This window comes from Cygnus atratus, chromosome 14 (assembly GCF_013377495.2).
Source record: "Cygnus atratus isolate AKBS03 ecotype Queensland, Australia chromosome 14, CAtr_DNAZoo_HiC_assembly, whole genome shotgun sequence".
NCBI lineage: Eukaryota > Metazoa > Chordata > Aves > Anseriformes > Anatidae > Cygnus > Cygnus atratus.
Window position 1 is genome coordinate 14,049,523 of NC_066375.1, and position 26,341 is coordinate 14,075,863.

General features: G+C 45.9%; 1 protein-coding gene across 3 annotated transcripts in view; it reads right to left on the reverse strand.

The window, feature by feature from the left end:
* FGF18 (fibroblast growth factor 18) overlaps positions 1-26,341 on the reverse strand; it is a 75,270-nt gene that overhangs the window by 31,386 nt on the left and 17,543 nt on the right. For 2 of the 3 annotated variants that reach the window (XM_035562903.2, XM_035562904.2), the window contains 2 exons: positions 20,087-20,224; positions 13,161-13,341 (listed from right to left, as the gene is read on the reverse strand). In XM_035562903.2, coding sequence (XP_035418796.1) covers positions 13,161-13,341; positions 20,087-20,224 — 319 coding nt within the window. The remainder of the gene's footprint in view (positions 1-13,160; positions 13,342-20,086; positions 20,225-26,341) is intronic. The other variant, XM_035562905.2, reaches the window with a different exon arrangement.

The window sequence follows — 26,341 nt, forward strand, 5'->3', positions numbered from 1 at the left end:
GCTCTGCTGGAGGGACAAACCAAGACTGCATCAGTGCAGAAAAAGCCGCATCTCTCTCCTAATGCCAGGTACGGCAATGGGCGCGAGTGCGTGTAAGAAAGTAGCAGGCTGGTAAAAGATCTGGCTCAGCACTCGAAAAAGCAAGATAGGAATCACAAAACTGTTGCTTTTGAGTCCTAGCCTAAGCCACTAACCTGCAGGACGTCTGGTGAAAAGGAATTGTGAATGCTTGATCAGCAGCACAACCAAGTTTTACAGGATAGAAAAAGAAAGGAAGGGCAGATCCAGAGGGAAACACGTATCTACCTTTCCTCTCCTTAAAGCTTGCTATTTATTGAAGAAGCAGCAAAAGCTCCAGCGCACTTTAGAATACAAACGCTGACACTGAAATTCAGAGCCCAGAACCACTTCCAACAGGGAAAATATACTGACCGCAGTCTGTTTGGAGGTCAAACAAAATCAATAGCCTTTCTCTCCAGTCTGTCTCTAAACTGAGCTTCTTTCAAAGACATCCAGAGAAAATGGATCATCTTTTGTTGTTGTGTGTGGTTTTGGGTTGGGCTGTTTTGTTTTGTTTTTAGGTGGTCAAAGAGTCACACAAGTATAGTATAAGAAAACTCTTTCCTCCCTCAACATAGCGAAAAGATTGTATACAGGTCAAAACTGCCCATCATAGAATCATAGAACATCCCGAGCTGGAAGGGACCCATAAGGATCATCAAGTCCAACTCCTGGACTTGAAATCAGTAAAAACAGTTTTACTACACAATGGATGAGTTATCCAATTCTTGGGGAGGAAACCAAGCTGGAAGCTGCTTAACACTTGGTAAGAGAGGAAAAAATAAATCAATGTATTTGCTCGATCAGGGTATGTTTAAAGCTGGTTGTCAATTAGTTCAACACAGTTTGCTGTTAAAAAGCACAACAATTTAGCCCCAGGAGCTGAAATTTGCTGCGTTTCCTCAGGTTCCTCCTGCTGAGAGACTGATATTGGTTTCAGCCAGGTCAGGCACTGAGGAGAAGGGCTGAGGCTGAAAATCACAACAGCAAAGCGGGGCTCGGTGAAAGGAAGCCTGGAGCAGATACAGCAGGACTGGGGACTCCAGTCTGGAGTCTGGGAAGCAATCTGGAGAGACAGACTCACGCCAAGGGATTTCCTCCCCATTCAAAGAACACAGTAAACTGGTTTAATGTCCAGAAAGGAGTAAAGATGACAGGTATGGGTTACGGCACTGGTGCAAAGCATGACCCTCCACTACACAGAGCACACCTTGTAACAAACTACAGGTTACACCCTTGGTGCAGAAAGGTATCGTCTTTACAAACACAAATCATGTCAAACTGAGGGAAAGGGCAGAAGCACTAGCATGGCAGTATGAAAAATTTTACCTGCTTCAAATTTTTACAGGCTACAAATTCTTCAAAATCACAAGGTGGAAAGGGAGGGGCAGACCACCACAAGATGCTTCCTAAGGGTCCCACTGCCTCTGATGGAGAACCACTGTCTTCAAAGTAACTGATCATTGACAACTTGATCAACCAGGTCTGTTCTGATAACCACTGTTGAAAGACACCAAATCACAGAATAATTTAAGCTGGAAAGGATCTCTGGAGGTCACCTGGCCCAACCCTCTGCCCACAGCAGGACCCTCAGGATTAGACTCACCATTCCTCAGCTGCTCTCCAGCTCCCCTGCAATAGTCTGCTCTCCTTGAGAACGCTGACATCCTTGTCTTGGATTAAGAATACCTCAGGGTGCATGGTTATTGTTTCAGAGATATGGCTGCAGACGAACAGGCCTGGGCCCCAGCAGCAGTGAAACTGAGAACAGACCCAAACAGGAATCACCTGCCCATGGCCATGCCCATGACTGCCCCCACGATGCCTGCAGCCAACGTACATGGAGCTGCACTGATTCACATTTACTTATTGGGCATCAGGAAGGTATTAACATCCACTCCAAACCACCAGCCACACAGCTCCTACTGTCCCCAGTTTTTCACTCTGGAGGTTGAAGTTTCCTCTCCACTCCCCTACCACGCATCTCCCCACTCACTCTGTGCGTCCACACTGAAGCTGGAGGACTGATGTCTGGTGTGCTCCCACACTGCTGATTTTTGCTGTTATCAGTACTTATTCTAGGTATGTTAGAGCTACTACATGTCTCGGTAACTTCCCTTCCGCCTGCAGTATACACAGCATGCCAGCCCCAGAGCTACACGGATCCTGACTCATGCACCATGCTGCGCACACATATGCTGAAGGAAGAAGGCTTTGTTCCACCAGCCGAAGTAAAGGGCACCTCATTTCTGACCAAACATATTTAGCATCTCCTAATTAGGATCTTAGCTTCATCTTATGCCCACACAGGTTTAATAGTTCCGGCACTAGAAAACCCTGGCAAAGCCGAAAAGAGGTTTCAGCACTGGTGACAGTCAAATGTTCACCCAAACTCATTACAACTGCAAGAACTACCAAGGTGACTGTCTGGAAACTAAAACGCAGTTTCTTTGCTATGCTTTTGAGCTCCCCTCCTCCAATCCTTCCAGGTGGCTCAATTTACCCAGTGACCATACAGCTACTATGTTTACTTGTTAGCACCCCCAAATTAGTAGGTGTAAAGTCAATATCCTTTTGCCTATTTGCTCCTAACGAATCACCAGTCAAAACTTTAACTTGAAAAAAAAGAGTCAAGAATGCAGATGCAGAAGCAAATGAAATAAAGGTAAGAATTGCTGCTGATCAAGCGTCACACAAAGACAAGGGGCTAGCCTGGCCACGCAGCACCGTACTATTGTCACGGGCTAAAACCTAACTGCTTTGATTTGCCTCCCACTGGCTAAAATGGCTTGAAATGCAAGGTCTTAACAAAGGTGCAAGACACAAGAGGAACAGGAGGCACTGCTGGGCACTTAATCTCCTTTCAGTCTCACACAGTCGCTTTGGGAATGGCTCTGCTGAAGTCCGAGGAGTTTCATGACCACAGGCAAGAAGAAACTCAGGGCTCAGTCATAAAAGAGATCCAACACTGTGACCCCTCCAGCTCCACACAACAAGCAGAAATTCTGTTTAGGATTTATACTAAAGTTACCTGTAGGCAAGATCCGAGCTTCTGGAACCAGAGACAACAAGACTGATGCCAATGAGACAAGACCAGCTTTCAGCAGCTGAGTTCACCCACTGCTTTGACACATGTAATTTCAAACAAGGAACCCTAAAATCTCCTAGAGTGGTAAACAGGGGGGGCTGTGGGAAGGATATCCCCCACATAATCCCGCACAGGGGGAGCCACGGACACAGTGCAGACCTCATGACCATCCCTGGCCAAGCACTGGAAGCCATTTAGACATTGCTTTTCCACTTTTTAGACTTATCTGGTGTATATATGCCATCCGATTCTTGGCTCTTTCCTGCTGCTTCTCCACATCACAGGGTCTTCATCTCTTGCAGTGGCTGCGGGTGATCTTCTCCTGCTGCTACAGTTCCCTCTTCATATCTGGTTGTCTGTTTCCTCTCCTGCTTATTCTTGGAAAAAGCATTTCAGAACAAAGGGTATAAACCAAACCATACCAGCCACACCGGCTAGAAGCCTGGATCCCAAGTGTATTTTGCCTACCATATGCTCCAACACCAACCAGAATATGTTTCAGCTTGCGTCACCACCATCCAGGCACAACATCCACTCCTCCTCCGTCTCACGAGCACAGTTCTTTGATGAGGAACAGAAGCAGCTGAGGATGAGGACTCCTCTCCACCACACTACCTGGGGCCAGATCCTTCCAGCCAACACAGCTGCCATCCAGTTGTGATCTCTGGGAAGCTGCTCCTTGGAGAAGGCCCAAAGCTCATTACTGTTACAAGAAAGCTGGGTCACAGCAGATGGCTGGGTTTTCTCTTACTGCTTTGGTTAGAAAGGCACCCTTTTTAGCAGCTGTAAATGCAAAGGAGAAGGCCTTACAGGCAGTCATTTCAGTTCTCAGACACAAGAGGAAAATAAATTTGAGTACTACTGAGTGCTTCTTCAAACTCAGTCACTCCAGGTAGCATATGCAAAAGATAGGCATGTTTCTAAAGCGACTACAACATCAGGGACACAAAGCTCAGGAGACATTTAGAAGCTCTCAGCTTCTTTGTCACCATAAAAGCCTGAATCGTCTCTTATGGGCATTCTGAAAATACTTTAAATTCATTAGGGACAAAAGCGTGCACTATTTACTGCTGGCACGGCTCATTAAGAAAGATGCTCACACAGCGCAGCCACGCAACCATCTCCCTCCAACCTCAATACTCCTCTCTTCCTCACAGTAAGAAAAAAACTATGATTTTTTTTTTTTACTGGGCCTTCTCTTTCCCTTTACTTCCAGCTTGCCTTCCCCTTCTTGCGAGCGCTGAGGAGACCGCAGACGCTCTACACGTGTTCTCCTCTGCATCCGACTGGCAGGCAGTCTGGAAAATGCCAGTATTGGAACGGCCTGAATTCAGCGGTTTCTGAATGCTGATCGGACACTATTTCGTTCAAGCCACAGATAGTCACTTTTGGGGGGTATTTTCAGCTCCCTTTTTGGACTCTTCCAGATTTCCAAGCGTCATGCATCAGCAATTTCTCGTCTTCAGAGATTGATACTTTTCACCTTTCTGCTCAGCCTGAGGGAGGCTCTGTGCAGATTCGGAGGGGACAGGGCTCTTCTCTCCTCTTCCAGACGGCCACGCAATGTTACTGGCATCGTGAATGTTTGCTGTGCTCCACCTCGCGACTGCGGAAATTCCTATCTGGTTTTTTAAAAAGTTGAGGTAAAATCTGAGCAATTAAAGTGCCTTAGTTTTTATAAAGCCTAACACCTTTCTTGAAGAAACCCAAACCTGAAAACAGCAATGTCCTCACAGCTTCTGAAAATACCAAAATAATTAGTTTTAACCAGACTACTGATACATTCTCCATTACTACTGTCTCGTTAGTATGTCTCCACTCATAATGCTGTTATCTTTTGGAAACCTACAAGGGTTTATTGCAACTCCCGTGTTGGAGATGAGGGAGGAACAACCCAAGGATGTTGAGACAGAGGATGAAATTCATGCCATTTCCTCCCAGGTGAGGAGCAAAGGTCTTTACCCCACCACCTAACCTGGTCAGAATGCAGTGGTGGAGGTTCTCCAGCTGAGGAACACTGCTCCCACCTTTGATATTAAGTCTCCGGCAAAGCAAGCTGCTGAATATCGGTCTGCAAACTGCACCCTAGTGACACACCATCTTATCTTCAAAAGCAGAACTGTGCTCTTCACGCTCCAAGTTTTCAATTTCCCATCCTCTCTTTAAATAGGCATGAAGGTTATCAACATTATTCCTTTCCCCCAAACATTTCTTACAAAGGACAAATCTCACCGGCCTCTTGACAACACGCATACTCATCCACAGGGAAGCCAAAAATTACTAGACGTCAATTTATTTTAATTTTTTACAAGGTTTTCCTCCTCCCTGCAAAGTAAAAGCAATTTAAAAAGCCCTTCAGAAACATTGCAGCGACTAGCCCATTCTCTGTGTACTCTTAATTGTGTCCCAATAACCAACTTGAATTCATGATTGTCTGGATGCTTACATACTGGAAAACCTCAGAAACCACAATACAGTGCTTGATAACAGACATTAAAATAAAACAACTAAAATCAACTCAAGACGAGTTCTGTTAGCACTTTTGTGTACAATCACTCATGGCCTAGAAATATTTAAAATTATGCAAACGTCTTCTAGAACTTTATCTCCCAATAACAACATGACAGTCCCCATGTATAAATTTTGGATAGAAGTAATTTTTACATGAATATGCCTAGTGCCTATTTAGAACTACTACAGAGAAAGGGAAGCCCCAACTTTGTTTTTGTGTTATTTCATCACAGAGAAGAGCATTTAGCAAAGCAGCTGCTCAAGCTTCATGGGAAAAAACGTAATCACAGCAAAGCAGGAACAGATAATATCATATTGACCTGTCTTCAGGGTCTGGCATTCACATTTTCATAAAGTGCCTAGGAAGATAAATCACTATACTAATAATATTTGTATTGATTATCTAAACTGAAGCAGCAATCGACTCCATTGTCTCACTTCCTCTTAAATTGCTCACAGATGGGATCCTATTTCCTATTCTGCATTTCTAATGGGAACACTTAAATCACAGCATAGAATTATATACACAAACTGTTAACAAAAACTCTTTTACGACTTGCATGAAAATAAAGATTTTTCATTTTGTAGTTCACTTTCCACTCTGCACAGAAATTAAAAATGACAAATTATTAGCAGACCTTTATATTACTTCTCTTCGTTATTTCTGGGCACCTAATATTTACTGTAAAACAGGCCTAGGTTTTCCAAACACCAAACAGTGATTATAGGGGCTTTAAGTTCAGACAGAGCTAAAAGGCGACTCTTTCTTCCCTGAAAGTAAAGGCTCTTTAAGACAACTCAAGGCCCAAAAGTCGGGAAATTAAAGACCACTTTAGTGTCAGAGGAAAAACAGACAGCAGCTTCTGCTGTAAGGGCTACTACAGGTACTTACACCAAACAGGGACTACAGAGGCAGCTGAACTTCAGGTGTGAAACAGGCCACAGTGGGAGTTTGGGGTAGCAGCTATCAAAAACGAAAGTTTAAGAAACCAGCAAAAACGTGCATTGTTTGAAATAGGCTTGTCATAAATCAGAAAGCAAAAGGTTTCTATTTTTTTCCCCAAAAAACTTTTCATCTTGCCTAAGCAGAGCTTTCTGGCACAGACACAGAATAGAGCAGAAAAAAAAATCTGAAACGTACAGATGGTTCGTATAAGATGATTACAACATATTCGCATGGCTGCTGAACCTTTCAGAGTCAACTCTAAGGTGACGGCAACCGAGCCTCCTCGCCGCACGGGGAAGCCTGGGAGGTCCAGCTCCAGCCCCACTGTTCGTGGCTCAACAAAGCCGCGAGTCGGCTGCAACGCTTCAATTCATCCCGCCGCCCCTCGCTCCCCGCATCCCCGCGCCTGCTTTCAAAGGAGAACTTTGCCACTGGCTGACTGCACCACCCAGATGAGGAGGGGAGACATTTTAAGGGGAGAAAAAAAAAAAAAAAAAAGCAATCAGGGGATGTTGGGCAAGAGGAAAAAAACGAGACACAACACAGCAGCTGGACAGCGAAGGCTTCTCAGGCTTAGGCCAATCACCAGGACCCATATGACTGTACAGCTGCCATGGTGAATGATCATCGCTTACGCTGAGGTCAGCTCTGCCCCCGGGCTAAGTAAGTGAAAATAAATGGTTTAGAAGATAAAAGGTCTTTTAAAAAAATTATTTGTCTTGTTGTCATGTCAAAACTGTAATGGGAAGAGACTGGAGGCAGCAATACGTAGTTTAAATAGGAAACAGCCATCCTGATGTTTCAGCTGAATAAATTACAAGGCAAATCACAGTGCATTCAGGCTATCTGGCTCATCTACACTGGGCCAGACAGGCCCTTTTCCACATACCTGGCTCCTGGTAAGAAAAGCAGGTTTCTGAATGCCGAGCTTGTGGAAATACGGCTATTAACTAGCCTCAGCCACTACTTGGGCTACATCTCCCATCTTCCTTGCAGGTTAATTCTGTGCCTTCCAGCCACGAGTCTAGTTTTCCTTCCTGATCTTCCCAGGGGGATCAAAATTGATTTTAACTATTCTAGGGAGGGAAAGGGTTAATCAGTTTTCCCAAGGCAGCTTGCTGTTAAGGTGCCAGATATACTGAGGGGAAAGAATGACTTGCTAAAGATGGGACAATGGCACTGGTATTTTGCATTTGTTTCCAGGCTTTGAGATAGAACAAATGGGAGTCATTAGTGAAATGAGTTTAGGGAGTTCTAAATTAGCTGTCAGGCTGCCAAACCCAAAGAAGTGCTATGTCAGCTCATTAATTCTGGAGAGCGCAGGATTACCCAAACCTAGGAAGGAATCCTGCAAAATTTCGAGTCAATTAAAGGAGGCTATTTTGCTATAATAATATTTTCCGCACATATTACACCTCCTCATGGAACAGAGCCCACTTCTACCACAAATGAAATCTCTGGCAGGATGGAGTGTGGCTGATGTCTAGACAGCTGTAATGCGCTCTCCATGGGCTTGTCCACTGGCATCTCTGGGAAGCTGCAGCAGAACAGCCGGCGGGACTGCCAGCTGCAGGGCACATGACCCAGCCTGGGGTGGCCCCAGGGAGGAGGCACCCATCTCCCCAAGCTCCGTGCTTCCCCTGCACACGTGAGGATGCTGGTGGCAGCCTTCAGAGCTTGAGACCTGCCCACCCAAAAAAGAAAGTACAGGGTGCAGTGACGTGTACGCCACCTGCGATACATGAAGGTTCATCGTGCACGCACAACGCTTTTGCTTCCCTTCTTGGCCCACCTGATGCCAGACGTGCTGACACTTAGCAGACACGTGCCTTGTCCAGCTCCGTGGACTTCCCATGCATTTTGTTGAGTCCTGAGCTAAAAGCCCCTGTACCCGGAGGGAGTCCTTGAGAGCACCTCACTGGCTTGGGGTCAGTCCATCCAGCAGCCAAAAACGCCAGTAGCCAAAGGGATGCCGAGGATGAGAGAGACCGCACCTGTGTGCTGTGCCCCTCGTGTGGGGCATCTTCAGACAAAGCCTCCCATAAATGAGAAGATTTTATTTATTTATTTTTAACTGGAATAGACCAGGTCAATGGACAAAACAGCAGTGGGTGATAACCTGTAGCACACTAGCTAATAACCCGTCTATGTACACCGTGCCCTCACCTTAAGGATAGCCAAGTATTTGCCCTAAATAAAAGTTAACTCAAAGGAAAGGGTGAGCACATCCCCCTCACGTCTGTCACTTCACATTGCCCCTCAGGACAACAGCAGACACTTTAAAACAAAAATTACATGGCTGTGAAATACAAATGAGGCAAAAAATGCCTTCACCCAACCAAGAGAGCTCTGTCTCACCAACTGCACCGGATACAAAGACAGTGAACAAACAGGATAGAATGTCTTCTGCCTTTTGTGAAATGAAAATAAATGAAAGGATCTAAGGTTTCAGGTCACTGATCCCTCTCTTCCCTATCTGTACCATTTATCGGAGGTAGAATATAAAGGTTCCAGGTCCTTTTCTTTTTTTGTCAGCACTTTAATGGTTGTTTTTTCTCCTTCCCCCTTTCATTTTCTGAATGAAAGGACCACTTAGGAACCTGTAAAGTAATAATAAGCTTATAACAGGAATATTGTTTTTCTGGGCCAGTGCAAACTCTTCTGAATAGGTTGAGGAGATTAAAGTAAAAATGCAATCTGTAAATAGATCAGTCATTTAATTAGTTTATAGTCTGTTAAGAGATAATATTTTGCTCACATAGATCCGTCTGTTATCTAAAGATCTCAGAGCACTTTAGGAACATCAATTAAGCCTTAAAAGAAAACAACCTTGGGAGATAGGTAAGTGTATTTAGATTAATTAGTGTAGCTGTGAGCAGCAGGCATTATTATTAGATTTAATTTAGTCCAATAATTGACTTATCTGTTAATGGATTCTAATTCATCTGAGAAGGGATCAAATCCATCTGATTAAAAGGATTACATCGACTCAATTAATTCTATTAACTGACTTAATTTGCCATTTAATAATTCCACACATGGGGCCAGATCTTGGCCCTGAACAATGCACAAGCCAAACATCACATACCAGAATTATTATGCCAGTAAAACTATGCATTACAGAGTTGCATTTTTCCTTGCACATGGGACATGCGGGCCCAGATAAAACATTCAGGGGGGCTTCCTCCCGCTGGACTTGTCCTGGCCCTGCAGAATGCTCTCTCGCTGAGCCATGACTGCTCAGTCATTTTGCTGTACTTGTGATGGCTGCCTGGAAACGAGCAATTCACTGCCTGAGATTTGTCACTTCCCCTCTTTTCTGGGCATTCTCTTCAACCAAGAGGTGAGAAGTTTTACAGAAGTCAATAAAACCTCGCAATAAAACTAACCAACTCTCCCTCCTTCAAAGGCAGAATAACCCTCACACGCCAGCCATTTGGAAGCTCTGTATGTGCAAAAAAATAAAAGGCATCTCTTCACTTGGACACACTGTTCTTTATCCAGTTGTGAATGTATGGGAGGAGAAAGGTGCTAAAATGTTATTAGCTCTCCATCCTTAAACCTGGCTAGTGCTTATTGTTCACGATGAGCACTATGGACCATAGCCATGCTCGCTCTCTCAGCAGTACTTCCCACACTAAGTCCGAGTCTGCACTGCCCTTGTTTAATATTACCTTCTCTTAATTGGGCTGAGTTCTTGGAAGGACACAGCGTCACTTTGAAAAGCCAAGAAAACAGCATCTTACCCCCAGTACAGAGACTCTCCATCCCCTAACCTCTGCTGAGCCTCCTGCTCACAGCCTGGACCCTGCAGCAGTGAGACTTGGAGCTGTAAGCGTGCCCAGTAACACTTGCATCTCACAGCTTTCCAGTTTGGCAACTTTCTGCATTGCCTGTGCTTGTGTCCGAGCAGATACAACTGTCCCCCACCACTGCAGAGCTGGAGCCCAGCACAGGCGTTTCAAGATAGCCCTGCCTGAGTTTGTAAAGCGGCTCAGGAAGGAGTAGGCAGGAGAACTCAGGGCTGGAGCCAGCTCACGTTCCACCTCCACAGGCACCTTTTCCCACATCTGTTGCTTTTTCTCAGATGTTGGCTCCTGCTCGTCCTCTCAAAGCCTTCCCTAGGCTGACACTCAGTCTCTGTAATCCTTCCAACATCAATTCACATCACCTCCACCATGATCTTGCCTTTCCGTGGGGACAGGGGTAAGACAGGGGAAAAGCTGTGGGAGACTGCATCGCCTGCAAGGGCAGCGCAGCCAAGAAAAGGAGTGGGAACTGGGCACTCCCAAATGCTAAGCCTAGCTCTGACTCACTGTGCCAACTTAAAGGCAGGAACGGAAGAAAGAAGAGAAAAAGGGCAGTAGGAAAAACAGCCATCTGCTGCTTAAGAGGAAAGGTGTCCTCCTACAGAGGCTGTTCTGACCAGCAACACAGATTTGGATCAAAAGTTCGCAACTGTTCAGATCCCCAGACCTGGTTTAAGCCTCTCTGGTCTTGATCAAAGGTTACTCCATAATAATGCCTCTGGGGGAGGGGTTCCCAGCACATAATGAATCCTGTGTCATTGCCTTTGTATCCAGTTTTGGCTGTAACACAGATGGTTCTCACTTCAGTAACTCCGACATCTCTCCCCCCTTCATTATCACAGCTAGGAGCTCTGCATGGTCACATCCTGGACCTCCATGCCCCACCTCACTGTCTCCCCGATTATCATGCTCTAAGTGTTCCTGTGCCAAGCAAGATGATGAACAGATTTCCATAACCTTTCAGCATGGCTAGAAATGGGGAGGCTTTGCAGCTTGACACATCAAGGAGTTTTATTAGTAGGAGAGGGGGAGGGAGCAGGCAGGGGTGTTAGCAAATGGCCTCAGCGGTCAGTCAGCACACATCAGGTTTTTAGAAGGATGCCAGCAACCAGAAGCAGAGAGGATTTGGTGGCGAGCAGCAATGTGCACGCCGCGGAGCTCCTCAGACTGGAAATGTAAGGCTCTACAATTGTGCGGCTTCTCCACTGGTCACGAGCACTCCCCTGCGCTAGGATTTGTTGTTCAGACATGATTGCATATGTATGAAGGGGACAAGATGGGCTTTGACACATAAATTAGCACTTGTCAGCTGCTCACGGGCACACTTCCCTGCTGCACCCCACTGTAAATGCTGCCTTCTTTCATGGAGAAGCAAACTGCATCATGTTACCTGACATTCACTGCGGGCAGGAGCGCTTCCTGGGAAGCTAGCAGCTAGCACACAGCAACTAGTTTACATATCAAACCTTAAGAGAATGAATGTAATAAAATGACACAATAATTAGCAGCCAAGTGGCACTTTGACTCCTGTTTTCTCTGAAAATTTTGGAATGACAAAGGACAAGGTTGAAGATCCCTCATGGCAGGGCTTTTCCTGAGACTGGGTGAGTTTGCAGAACAGCTTTGGGGGCTCATTTCACAGCAGTCAGGTACTTTCTAGTTGACACCTCCAGTGGCACAGCTCTGCACATGTTGGCGTGGCAGTAGCTACCCCGCTGACAGGCACGGACCGTATGTCATCCTGTCCAAAGTTCCCTGAGGGAATAACAATTCCCATATTTTGACCTGCCCTTCATCGTACCCCATTTCCACCTCACCAGCACTGCACATGAAGTCAACCTCACGTGACATGTGCACACCGGCCAACACATACGAACACATCTGCAGTGACACATACAGACTGTATGTCCGTAAGAGAAAAAGGACCGTTTCTCAAAACAGCCCTGAAACCCTTCCAACAACAGTCATTCAGGCCTAAAACAACTAGAGCAAAATACCTCTGCCAAAGCCATCGCCAAATGTACCAGCATTAGAGAGTTGTTTTTTTTTTTTTTGCATAGTACACTCTCCTGGAGGCATTTCTGTCATAATGCTAATTCTGTCATAATGCTAATCAAGACAAAAATAGTTGAACACGCTGCTAGCCTGTGCAAGTTAGTTGCATTTCTGCAGGATCTACATGCCCCAAAATTCAACTTAAGCACTCAAAGCTCAAAAGTCTGCTTAATTTCAGCTCAAAGCAAACACACACACCCAGAAAGATGAGATGATGCTTCATTCATGCAATGGGATTCATCCAAACTCAAGCCCAGGTCATAACCACATCTCCCAAGTTGCTAAGCCCAGGGCCCGAGTTCATTGGGAAAAAACATTCCAAGTCGCCAGCCTCAGTATCATTTATGAATTACACTGGACAAACTGTAAGCTCATCTGATAGGCAGAAAAAGAATTTTGTCTTCAAGTACCATCACGCACTCATAAACTGGGGCATTACGGTACTGTGGGAACTGCCCGCAGCTGGGAGCTGAGCTGACAGCCTGCTCTAGCACTGCAAATTCCATGTTCTTAATCTGAAAAGGTTTTATGTTGTTGTTTTTTGTTTGCTGGTTTGTTTTTGTTTTGTTTTTCCCTGTGATCCTCTGCATTTTATTGCTCTTCTCATTTTTCTCCCATGAGGTTCTCAGGCCAACATAGTGAATTAAAGCTTTTGAACTGGAGTCTGGGGGATCCCAGTAAATATTCTTACCATATTTATCTCCATCTTCTCCTTTGGCACTGATCCTCCTGCCCAGCACTTGGATGTGCTTCCCGCTTGTCCTGCTGTAGAGCTGATAGAGCCGGAGCTGCTTCCTGCTCACATCGTCCCTTGCTCGCGTTTGGTTCTCCACATGTATCCGAAAATCTACATTCTCCTCGGCAACAAACATCTGAAAGTGGGAGGGAGGGTGGGGGAGAAAGAGAACAGAATAAACTATGAAACAAAATAAGCATCTTGGATAGAAAGATTACACATCAACCTGCCAAAGGGCACATGGCGCAAGACGACTTAGATTTGGCTGGCCTTCACTTGACAGTTGAGGCCGTGGTATCAGGCACTCAAAATGTAATTCTATCCAGAGCTGGCTCTAGACAGTAAACCAAACCTGGATTTTTACAATCAAACTGTGGGGGGTTTTCTGAGTAAAAACTTCTGCTCGGTCTTGCTTTGATTTAATCCTGGTCAGCCACACTGACCATAAATTAGGCTCGCTTTTGCATATGCATAGACCCTACCAAGTGACGCAGACATGTATGGGAGAAAGGGGACTGACAATTCCATTTCAGAAAATTTGTGCTTCACCTTTAGCAGCTGCGTGGATTAATGGCAGGGAAGAAGTCAAGGGAAAAACCTATTTATGCTGACGTTAGTAGACTGGATTCTAGCTACACACAGGCATAAAATCTAGTATGATAAAAGTGCCAGTTGTTTGTGGGCCCTCTTCAGCATAAGTTTGTTGCCAACTTTGCTTTAGTGAAGCCTGATCACTGCTGAAGGTCGATTGCTGCATCTTTTGTCCACTCCAAGTCAGGGAGAGATCATTTGGACCAGCAAAAGCACAACTGACACGTCCAGCAGAGAGGTCATTACCAGCGGGGTTCTGGGCACTTGAGCCTCTTCCTGTGTTTTTTCTGGCCAATAGATTAAATTAACCTTAGTTAACTACAGCCTTAAAATATTACAAGAAACTTTCTCAGCCACATCTGCCCTTCTCTGGAGATATTGTTTCCAATCTCAACTTACGGTTCCCAAGAAACACTGACACAGGATTCCTGCTTTTGCTTTAGACTCATCCCAGCTTGCCCAGGGTCAGGGGACCAGGCAACCAAGATGCTCTCAAGAAGGCCCCTCCCGACTGGGAGGTTCAGCAGCACACACCCAAAAGCACTTCACACCCAAACAATACAAAAGACCAGAAATCACTCCACGATCTGCCCTGAGAGCTTTTGCACCACTGTGACCATGCTGCCCATACAAATCCAACAAACAGACAATATTTTGGTGACAGACTCCCTTCACAGTATAATAAATCATTCAGAATCCAAAAGCAGCAAAATATTATTGAGAAGCACACAAGAACACTACCATACAACAGACAATTTTTAATTTGACCATGACAAATAATGTTCAAAGCTTACTCATTGTTGATGAGTTCTAATGCTATGTACCACTTGCACGTAAGAGATGAAATCCACAAGAAGTAAGAATCACACGGCAATTTAATGTTACCTAGGTTTGGGGCTGGCAGAGGAATGACACTTGTTCCTAGCAAAGGAATGACACTTGTTCCTAGCAGGACTTACTACTTCTACTCCTAACACATTCCAGCTATAGCATGCTTGTCCTTCTAGCCTGGAAGCAACAATGTTCCGACATATTAGTGGGTGGATGGAGCTGGCGATGCAAATGAAAAGGGGTCAATAAATCCTTGTACAGGTCCATTCTGGGCTAAAACACATATGAGCAAGTGGTCAAAGCACAGAAAATAGTCCCTCTTAAGCCTCCTACATCTGTCATCTCATACCAGCAAGTACTTCGGAGCCAAATAGTCAAATACTCCCTAAAAGTCAAAACCTCAAAAGAACTTTTTAGCTTTTCCAATTAGCAAGTAGACACACAGATCAGCAGCAGGAGGAAAACTTCAGGCTGGCAGTGCTGCTTAGCACCAGACCTTCACTAAGCAACCCAAACAAAAACATTATATTCAATACGGTGGCAACAGCAATGAGGTTCACAGGGATGTTACAGGATTGCCTTTGCTACCCTTATTAAATGCTGGGATTATGCTATTTGAATCCCAAGTCCTAGGAGAGAAACCTATTTAACTCTCTTATTTTACTGTCAGAAGTCAAAAGGAGACTGCAGGAGCTGGACACATAGGCTGAAGAGAGAAGATTCAAGGTGATGCTGTGTCTAAACAGACATTCAGCAGGATGACAGAAGTGATGGGCAAGAATCACGCAATTAATAGTAGCAACATTTCCCACTCCCAGAAAACAGCACAAGAAGCAAGAGCACACCTAGCCCTTGCACCTGCCAAGAGGACATGGCATGAGGCTAGCAGAGCTCTCAGCCTTTGCTTGAGCCAAGCTCTGCTCACTTTCCTCTCTAGAGTCACCAGAGCTACCTCTGAGTAAAGCAAGCAGGATTTGGCTTCTAACATGAATAATATTAATTTATTTTTTTTCTTCCTACATTTCTTCTTGCTTTCTTTTCAAATAATATTGTTACACAGGATGCTGACCTACTAAAAATAGAGATGTTCAAATAATGTCGACAGTCTGCCTTGTACCCACAAAAGCAAGGCTATTTGCAGTTAAGATTCTGGCTTCGCCATTCTAAGATTTAAAACAGATTTTAAATCAAGATGACGTCGCTACATTGCTTTCACCACATGTTAATGAATTTCACATTTTTTCTAGGAAAAAACAAAACAGGTGGGATTTGAAGTAGGGGGAAGGGAAGGTTGTTTTGCTTTCTTGGAAACTTCAAATAGAAAAGGCGATCTATTTTCCAAAACATGTTTTAATTGTCTCTTTGCACTGAAACACCTTCGGGGTGGACCAGCATCCCCACACTTTTTCTTTGCTGTGTCTGGTCTCCCCATCCATACCTAACAGCTTTCGTCCCTAAGCCCTTTCCCACAAATTCACGAGGATGAAGCCCTGGGGCCTGCTCAAGACAAGGCCTAGGACCAGCCTCAAAGGTCCTGATCCTCCCTGACTGTACCCATGTCACCAGTCCGACCAAGTCCCCACATTTAACACAATGTCTTTCAGTGAAAGAGATTTTAACTTGCCAAAGCAACCTTCTTAAGAGGTTTCTCACTAGAAGAGATGAGCTGCATTCACCTGGAGCTCAAGCACTTGCACCATGAAGGCCCCAGCCTATAGCCAAAGTGCACACGTGGCCTCTGGGCCATCCGTGGAGCTACCTTGTGCTGCAAACAGCTCCAAACACGTTTGTCACAACTTTCCTGCATGGTACAGCACAATGACCAGATAATACAGCACTTCTTAACTCTTTCTCCCCAGAACAGGGCTCCCCCCGACTGAAGGCCTGGCTGGCCATGCAGCTTAACTCCAGCACCCAGCAGCTCATCCAAGTACAGCAGTGGCCTGAAGCAGGGCCAGCTGGCCTGGCAGGGATCAGCTGGGGACACCAGGCCCACCAGCAGGGCCGCCCAGGCCTGCATCACTCTGCCTCTCTAGTAACAGGCCTAGCTCTAAGGCAGGGGAAGAAATCCTGAAAAAGGAAGGTGAAGATGCAAGTTCTCTCCTTGTGGCTGACCTGTCCCCCTGGCCAAGAAGCCCTGACGCAGAGAAGCAGTGAATCACTGGGATTTAGCTGTGTGCTTAAAGATAAGCACATGCTTAATCACTTTGTTGAAACAGGATGCTCTGCTGGAGCATAGCCAAAGTGAATTAGCTGTGCCAGCCTGGGCTGCATCTGGCCCACAGCAAAGAGTATCAATATTCTAAAATAAAATTTCATGCAGTGTTGATTTCATGAGATAAAACCTATTTGATCATTGCTGCAATCCATTTTCACAGTATCCCTGCCCTAAAGAGCATACTCCCTCAAGCAGCTAACTTTACTGAGATAAGAAGGTCCATTTATATATACCATAAGAGTGGCTCTCCTTCATAAATCTCAAAAAAAATTAGTAACATATGCCTCCTTCAGTAACTGATCGCCAGCACTCACTCAAGAAAGTCACCTAAAACCAAGTCCATTCACCCCCAAATATATTTTTTGTAACAATCACAACCACACAAAAACAAATAACGTCTTCAAGTCCTAGCCACACTTTAAAACTTTAGGGCTTTAAGTTGTATTCACCAATGCAAAATGAAATCTTTTTTTAAAAACCATTAACGTGTTATTACTGCATAGAAAACATTATACACAAAATGACCGCTTTTGCCTTTTAATCTGATCATCCACACTAACCACCTTGTAACTGCAGATCCTGCAAAAAGCATATAACCCAACTCCCTGGAAATTACCATTGCTTTTCCGTTCGCTTCAACAAACCATAGATGAGGCCCTGGGCCAAGCACCTGCATGTGAGCTGTCTGGGGACACCCAGCAGTGTTACATGCCAGCAGGAAAGTAAATTTGCAACACCAGATCAGAACTGCTGAAATACCCTTACTGCCTGCAGTAGCAAACCTACAGATCCAAACTTCAGCACAAGAGGTCCCCAAAATCAACAGCTGATTGCATCTTCTAGCTCCAGACCAGGAACATGACTTACATTCTCTTGGAACAGAAAAGGATTTCTTACATTACTGTCTCCTCCAGCATTTTGTTGCTATTTGGCATTGTATTGTGGTCTATTCTGCAAATCTATTCAACTGGTATGGACCTTCACTGCCTATGAAGGACAACTTCAGCATCTCTGAATAGCAGGTGTCATTTAGCTCCATCTAGTTCTCTGCCTGCTGCTTATAGTCTGCAAAATCTAACAGCATCACATTCATTTTCATTTGTATTCTTCCTTTCCAAACAGTTCTACATCCATTTATTTATCATTACATTTTTCAGCAATAATACACAGCTACAACAGCATACCAGAAATACAGTTGACAAAATAGAAGTTTATGCAAGGGAATAAATAACAGTCCTTTCAAAAAAAAAGCATCACCTCAAGCAACTGATGCATCTAAAATGCCTCACCAGAAACACGTGCACTTCTGAAAATAAGCAGCTCTCCCTTCTCTTTGCTTCTTCTGTTTTACTTACCCAAGCATTCAAGGTAGGTCCGTTTAGTCTTAACTCCAACTCAAACAGTCACAGAAACTAGAAGTAACATCTAATCTGTCTTCTGACAGAATACAGTGGGAAATTTTCAGTGCTTTTTTTGTGGAATGGCTTTCAAACAATGACTGGATTTCATTTTAAATAACTTTACAACGATCCATCAGCTTAAAGAATGACTATCATATTTGTTAAATCCCAGATGGAGGGCAGGGAAAGACAATTTTGCTGATGCTGCCTAGGGTTTCAGCATTAAGTAATCCAAGAAACAGTCAAGAATCACAAAAGCCTCTGACAGCAGCACCGTGACGTTAGTCCTATACAAGCTCATGCCACAATTCTGAAAACACCACCACGTTGTTTTGAACTGCAAGCAATCAAAGCCCCGCTAAGGTCAATGAAATCCTTACAGTGCCAAACCATGTTTACAGGATTTGGCTTTCCATTCAACCAACCTCTGCACACTCCTCATTTTCTATTTTTAGCTTTCCGGTAAAAGGGAATGTTAATATGTTATTGTTCATGTCATAAAGCGTTACAGCGTTAGAAGTCCAAGGCCCACAGCATGGCCAAATTAGCTGGGAGCTGGACTTCAGAATTTCCTGATTTTTTGCTTTCTATCGTACAGAGTCTCCAAGCCTCATCAGAGAGCAAACCATATGTCATTCCCCAAACTGAACTAGAAATACAAAATCCCTCTCACGGAGGGCCTTACTGATTTCAAAAGATAAACAAATCAAGCAACTCAAAGTCCTTTCAAAACCCAATCTGATAAGCAGGAAATACTTATTACCTTTCAGCCATCAAATCAACCTAATATTAATGATTTTCTCCGTGACCTTCTAAACACATGCAAGTTAACTTAATAAGGTCAACAAGAGGATATCCAAGACAGATCTCTCTCAAGTCTGCAAAGGCAAGTAATAAACCGCTTTGCTTCCATGACTTTGGCAAAATTCCTCTATGCCAATTACAACGAGATTTGCTAGCTCACCACGACAGTCATTCTTTGACACACAGCGAAACATAATGCACTCCTTATTTGCTGCTTTTTCTTCTTCTTAACTGCAAAGTCAATCCACAGCCAGGATGTTGTTACATTCACATTATACAGCCCGGTTTGAAGCAAGACATAAGTGGATGTGGACTGCTTTGACGTACCCACTTCTTTGTGCTTTGAAGCACATTTGGAAATTAATCTAACAAAGTGCCCCATGCAGGAAACCTAAGCAAAGGGAGAGGGCACTTCAGAGCAAATCTCTGTGCATCCAACAGGAGAGAGGCTATGACACAACACTGCCAGGATTGCACAAATGTTATGTAAACCTTTCACAATAACACAATAATTTAGACTTTTGTTTCATTGTTGTTTTACAAAGTGACTTCTTTCTGCTATTCACAGAACAGTAACTTTTCCTTGAAAAATAAATCTGCAAAAAGCTAAGTCACTCTCAGTCTTGGCAGATGTCACCTTGAACGATGCCCATGTACCCTACAGGATGCCCACTAAGAAAGGGCAACGTGGTGCATCAAGGAATTGGTTGTTCGAACAACACAGACACAAGACTCCCAAACTCCACAAAAGACCCATGATGCTTACAAAGTATCTGACTTTTTTTTTTTTTTTGTGGTGGTGTTTTTTGTGGGGGGGTTGTTGTTCTTTGGTGAAAACATGAATGTCCTATTTAAAACCCAAATGCCAAACGATCTTAATTCACAAGAGCCACACCACTGCATAGCCCATTCACAAATTGAGTTATAAACCATTTGGGGGGGGGGGGGGGGGGGGGGGGGTTGTTTCGTTATAAGGCTATTTCAGAAACAGACTTTCCTAATGCTCTATGTCATAATTCTCTAACTTGTGTACTTACGTCCAGTTTACGTCTATTTATTCTTGTACCAACAGCGTCCTTGAGCTTGAACAACACTTTTCCCCCTTGCGCTTCTCCTTGTGATGCATTCAGGCTGCTCCCTTTCTCCGCTCTCCTCCCAGCCTTCATTTCGCCATGCTGGGAAAGGAAGAAAGCCAAGTACGGCCGTGTTCGCCCGCTCTCCTCGCCGACCGCCCCAGGCCCACACCCCACGCCAGCCCCCGCCCCAGAGCAGTTCCCACCCGCAGCAGGGCCTGGTGCTCAGCACCGCGCTCTCGCCACCATCCAGCGCGGTCACAGGCCCTCTCCACTGCACACGCCTGGCCTACCCTGGCCCTTTTCACAGCTGCATCGTGTCAGTGGTTTGTGGCAGCCACCTGCCATATGCATGGGTCCCCTCCACCTTTCTATTCCTGCCCCCCTCTCCCAGGCCCTGGCTACAATGAGGAGAATGGCTGGGGCCTGGAAGGGAGGACGCACGGCCCGACATGGTGCCACATACATGGGTCCAAAAGCTGCTCTGCAGTTTTAGCCTCGCTGTCTCCAGAGAGCTGCCTGCCACACTGGGAGAGGCTGTATGTTAAATCTCCTCGGGCCTTCATCCCTCCAAGCCACACAGCTCCTAGGGGAGACAGCATGGCTCAGCCAAACCGCCCAGCTGCCCCGCCTCGGTGTCCTCTGCCCATCTGCAAGCAAAGTGCCCATCGACCCGATGACGGATGGCAATATTGCTGAGTGCAGCACAAAACCACGAGGAAGTGCCAAAAAAATGGAACCTGAGAGGGCCTGAGGAAGCAAATGTTTTATGGCCTATCACTGAGTACTTGGCTGCTTTCTAGAGAAAGATGATGATGCCTTCGAGAAAACCAAGCTTCTCCTTTTGATGATGGGCTGAATCTCAGCCAGGACTGTGAAAACGCACCATTTGCTAGATGGTGATATTTTAAACTTGTTCCACCCAGGGAAATGGTTCAGTCTGGGGAAGAACAGGGTTTCAGCTTTGATTAATGATGTAAAGGAACAGCCACACTGTGTAAAACCAGGAAAGGGAAGGGTTGGGAAGGCTTGCAGGACCAGGCCTCTCCAGCCAGCGCTGCCACCAGAGCAAAGCTCAGCATCCAAGTTATGCTGCAGTGCAGTTCCGTCAGACAGGCACCACCAGCAGCATCCTCCACCTGCCTGTTCTCACCAATTCAAAACCAGGTCACTGCCCACAACGCGAGTGACATTATTAATACAATTACCAAGAGCAGCAGCTCAACCATACGCAAGGGCAAGCCCACCCCTCCAGCATCCACCCTTCCCTCCACAGTAGCCTGCATTGTGCCACAGCGTGGCAGTGCTGTAGGGACCAAGACTGAGCTTCCTGCTTGCTGAGCTACCAGGACCATAAGGAACCTCCTTCCCCATGGGACCAGTTCCCATTACCTCCGTTAACCAAAGCAACCCATTCCCATATATCTCAATCACATGGCTATCCGCAGGACACTGCCTTTTACCATAACTAGATTCTCTGGAAACACAATTCAGACCTTAACTTTTTATTTTTCTCCAGTTGTAATTTTTTCTTCTTCTTCAAATTCAGGACTGGTCTTAATTTTACTACAGCTATCAATCAGTCAATGAGCAAGCAGGGCTTTTTCTTTCTTCCTTTCTTTCTTTGTCTTTCTTTCTAATGCTTGTTATATCTCTCCTATATACTTCCTCCCTGCACAGAAATATCCCTTCAAAGCTTGATATTATTGAGCAGCTTTCAACCATGCCCAGCAGAGCCGTGTATTCTCTGCATTTGTCTGGCCTTTGTTTCTAGGAATGAAATACCAGTGTCTTAACAGTGTGACTTCATTTCACTACTTCATTCCAATACTTGTTCTATTTCTATCCCACTGGGTCAAACTCACCTATTGTGAGACCTCACCGATTTCAATTACATCAGGGATTAATTTGTTCCATGGCGTTGAAGCTGTTAATACAATCCTTGCTGGCTCTAGATTAGAAAAGGCACGATCAAGACCTCCCTCGCAGGCAGTGTTTTTAACAGCGGTCTTGATCTTCATTTTGTTCTCTCCCCCCCCCCCTTCCTTTGTGCCCCTTTGCCCCTCTTTTCACAATCTTCTCCTTCCTTTCTAAATTGCCCTTATCAGAACTGGGTGGTCCTCCTGACTTCCACTGTTACTGGCAGAAAGTTGCCTTCCAGCAGCTGCTGCCCAGCATTTGCGAGGGAGCCTTCCCTGCTGGAAGGTCAGCGGCGACAGGTCCGACCTGACTCTGCACAAGCTCGTGGCAGCCGGGCTGCTTCATGAAAACGGAGCACAAGGAAGATCTCAGCGAGGGACGTTAAAACCAAGTCCTCCTGCGTTGCCCTCCCTCTGGCATCGCCTCTCCCCGAGATGTCACAGGCAAGGGCTAGCTCTGAGTCACTGCAGGACTCCGTGCACCCAGGTGGATCTGCAGGGGCTCAGCTCTGCAGCTCAGAGCATCGTTCATAGCAATTAGGTTCTCTACGAAAAAAAATAGATTCACCACATTGCAGGTGGAAGCCTGAAATACGAATTTGTTAAGTGACTCTAGTTCTCCATTCTGGAGAGGGTGTGATCATGGCAACCCAAACTCTGGTGCCAGCTGAAGCCCTTAAATGTCACCAGGACCATGACCTCACTGCACTTACATTGCTCTGGATGCTTCCCACAATGCAGATTAAACCCAGCCTGTGCCATGCAGCCCTTGGAGAGAAGACAGGATCGGCTCTAGAGGCCGCGTTACATTACAACAGGTTTCCCAACAGTACTGATCTGCAAAAATCACTGCTTTCACAAGCCTGAGCTTTCCAAAGTACTCCCCTTTAGCACTGAAATCTCCTGCTTTAATTATTCCCCAGATGGTTTTGCTGGGGAATAGCTAAGCTCCCATTGTTGCAGCTTCACCACAGTTATTTCCGACACCTGCAAGTTCAATGAGGGCAAAACAAAACCCAAAACTATTTCCCACCTTCCCACCGTGCCTTCCACAGGGTGCACTCTCTACTCAGGAGGAAGTTTCGGTATTCATTAATTCACCACACACTCTGCATTCCCAGCTCAGACCAACTGCATTGGCTTTCAGAGCGCCATGGACATCACTGCAAGTGGGTCCCATGGGACTTGTGAGCAAGACAAAGTGTGGCACTGTCACCTTAGCCATGGGAGACAACAGAAGCACTGTCACTTCAGCAAGCTGAAGCTCCTGGCTGATCAGTGGCAACATGCTTCAGGCTCTGCAGGAGCCACGAGTGACCCATGGCTCTGTGCTACTGCCACTGCTCCTTGCTGCTAGCACCAGGATGTATTTTTTGGAAGTAGATTCATGCTTGTGTCCCCCTGCCATCACCAGAGCAGCCCTCCCTCATGGCATGGATACTGCTGCAAAGAAAACAGTAACAAGGCTTTGCAAAACAGCCTCAGTCAACCTCTGAAATCCTGGATCCGCAATGCCAGCAGTTGGATTCGGGGAGCTTGCCATACTACAACTGCCTTTGCTAACTTAACAACAACAAAAAAATTCTTTTCATTAGGGAGAAAATACTCAAGCTGAAATAAACTGCCCTGATATGCAGGAATGAAAACTATCCAGCAATTCAGACTGCTGCAAGTAGTTGTCTCTTAGCACTTCTGAACAGTTGAAACATGCATTCAAAAAACAAAACCTGGAGAATAAAATGCAAAGTCTCTGCAGCTCAAAACACACTCAAAAAGCAAACCTGGTCCCCAGCACGGCAGCAGCACAGAAACCCCTGAGCCCAAGCACACATCGCCTGCACCAGGAGCCACGAAGGAGGCGATTTTGAAGCAGACCCAGAAGCAGCAAACAACTGCCCCCAAACAACAGGGAGTGCCTTTGCAAAACGTGCGGGCATCTCTACAAAAGGCAAAAACAACAACAATAGGGCTGCCCCTGCCCTGCTGCCCATCCCAGGGTGCTGCTGGCCGCATGGCCCCAAATACGTGCCTGGCTCGAGCAGCTGCTGCGCCCTTTTTGGCACACAGCAGCGGAGGAGCCCGGGCTGGCCACACCAGCAGGCTGAGGTGGAAACCAGGGCAGTCCTCCCTGCAGGGTGCTCTGGGACAAAAGCTACGCACACGCCCCACTAAAAATACGTTAAAGCAATTTGTTCGTCTCTTCAAATGATACCCATGTAGCCTGAAAAAAATGCCGAATTCGAAACAGTCCTGACCTTTTCTCTCCTTCCCTCCATCAGCGGGCACGTCTTTCTGGGGCACATGCTCCAGCCGTGAACCTGTGTGGCCTGCTGTTCTGCAGCAGTAAAGAGAAGAAACTCCAAACACACTACCCTGAAACATGTCAGATCACCCTGGAAAAAGGCAGTCATCCCCCCGCAGGAGTTACGGTGACGCTTTAAAGCACAAGCCCGTCGGGTCCGAAGTAACATCTCTGGCTCTTCTGCTCAATGCCAGCCCCGCTGGGACCTCCACGAAAACAGCAGCAAAAGCCCAAGACATGGGAAATCCAAGTGATGCTCACTAAAACACCACTGTCAGGAGGAGACAGACGATCACCAGAGACCGATCTCCCCAGAAAAGAAATAAATATTTGCAGTGGCAGCACAGCAGCAGGGATCTGGTGTTTACCCAGGTAGCTCCTTTCATCCCAGTCCCTTGACATCGTCCAAGGAACACACAGGTCCCTGCTCCCACTGCAGAAAAGCAACTCCCTCTAGGGTAAAGCATGGCAACTGCCGACAGCGCACACGAGTTTAGGGCAGCATTTCCAGAACTCCTTTTTCTACTGAATTTACAAAGGAAACAGAGATGGGAGCTACTGCCCAAGGAGACAGCTGTTAGCCACCAGCACCTATCTCACGTGAAAGGTGGCTTCTCCAAAAGCACACAGCTCCCATTTCTCCGCTGATTCAGCAGTGAGGATACTGGAGACCCTATCGAATTATCCTGTGCCACTTTTCCTCTATCGCATTTCCTCTGGAAACCTTTTACGAAGCTGCAGCCAGTCCCACTCCTGCTTATTCTGGCAAGATAACAGTGACCTGACATGGGACAGGTGCCAAGTGGAAAGGGACCTGCTCAGGTGTCACCCCATGATTCGGCAGCATCTACACAGCGCTGGGATGTAAGAAAACGGCTGTGGGCAAGGACAGGAGGGTTAATTCATCTAACAGTACCTGGAGGCCAATCAGGAGATTTTCTGGAATTGCAGGAGCCATTTCACTGGGAAGCTAATTAATATTTGTGCTGCTGATACCTCCCTTCTGCCTTACCTTCCTCTCTGCCAGCCTGCATGCGGTTTTTATTTTTTCATGCCTACTTTTTGGACTGGCTGACATTAGCTGTTTCAGATGCCAAAGCCTTCGCATAACTTGTCTCCTTCCCTCCCTACATTTCAAGTTTCTGTTTTCTATTATTTGGGACCTACAGGTGCCTGCAGCTGAGGATCACCTCCACTCCTGCTGTCTCCGCTCTGAATGGAGGTGTCTGCAGGTTTGAGGCAAGGATCAAATCCATTTTATGGAAACTACCAAAGCATCACTGGAAACTGGTAATGCACAGCAGCTCCAGTGTGTTTCCTGAATACCAGCCTGCTGATGCTAGTTATTGAGGGAGAGAAGCCCTGTCTCTCTGGGCTGATCTCTTTCAGACACAAGTCAATGCCCAACGGGGATGCCCAGCCTGGGTGCAGCCTCTTCAGGCTGACCCTGCACAGCACTGTGGGAACCAGCCCCTGGAGCTCTATGCAACCACCAGGGACTTGGATAAAGCAAGGTCCTGTGGTGACAACACTGAAGGAAGAACAGTCAGGGTGAAAATTGGAGCAGGCCAGCAATTCGCCTAAAAATAAATTGCAATTTATGAAGTCACAGCCATGGAGCTGAGCACCCATTTCAGCCACACACCTTGCCAACGAGTTTCCTTTTCCTTTCCCCACATTACCGTGACCAAGCACCTGCAATGTTAGGGTCTGTCCCGCATAATCCTCTGCCCGCGTACATGAGAAATATCTTTATCTACAAAAATCTTGCAAGTTATTTCTGGAACAGGGCTTTCCAGAGATGATTTTGATCAGTAATTCACTTATTTGAAACATAAGACGCAAAGTTTCCATCGTCTTTGTATGGGAGATATTTTGCCTTGATCTTGCTGTAAGGTTTCGCAAGGCAAACAAAGCAATTCCATGAACTGTGCTGCACAGCGGAGCTTTCTGAACCTCAAAGACATCCCTGCAGGAACCCTGCTGAAGCAGGAGATG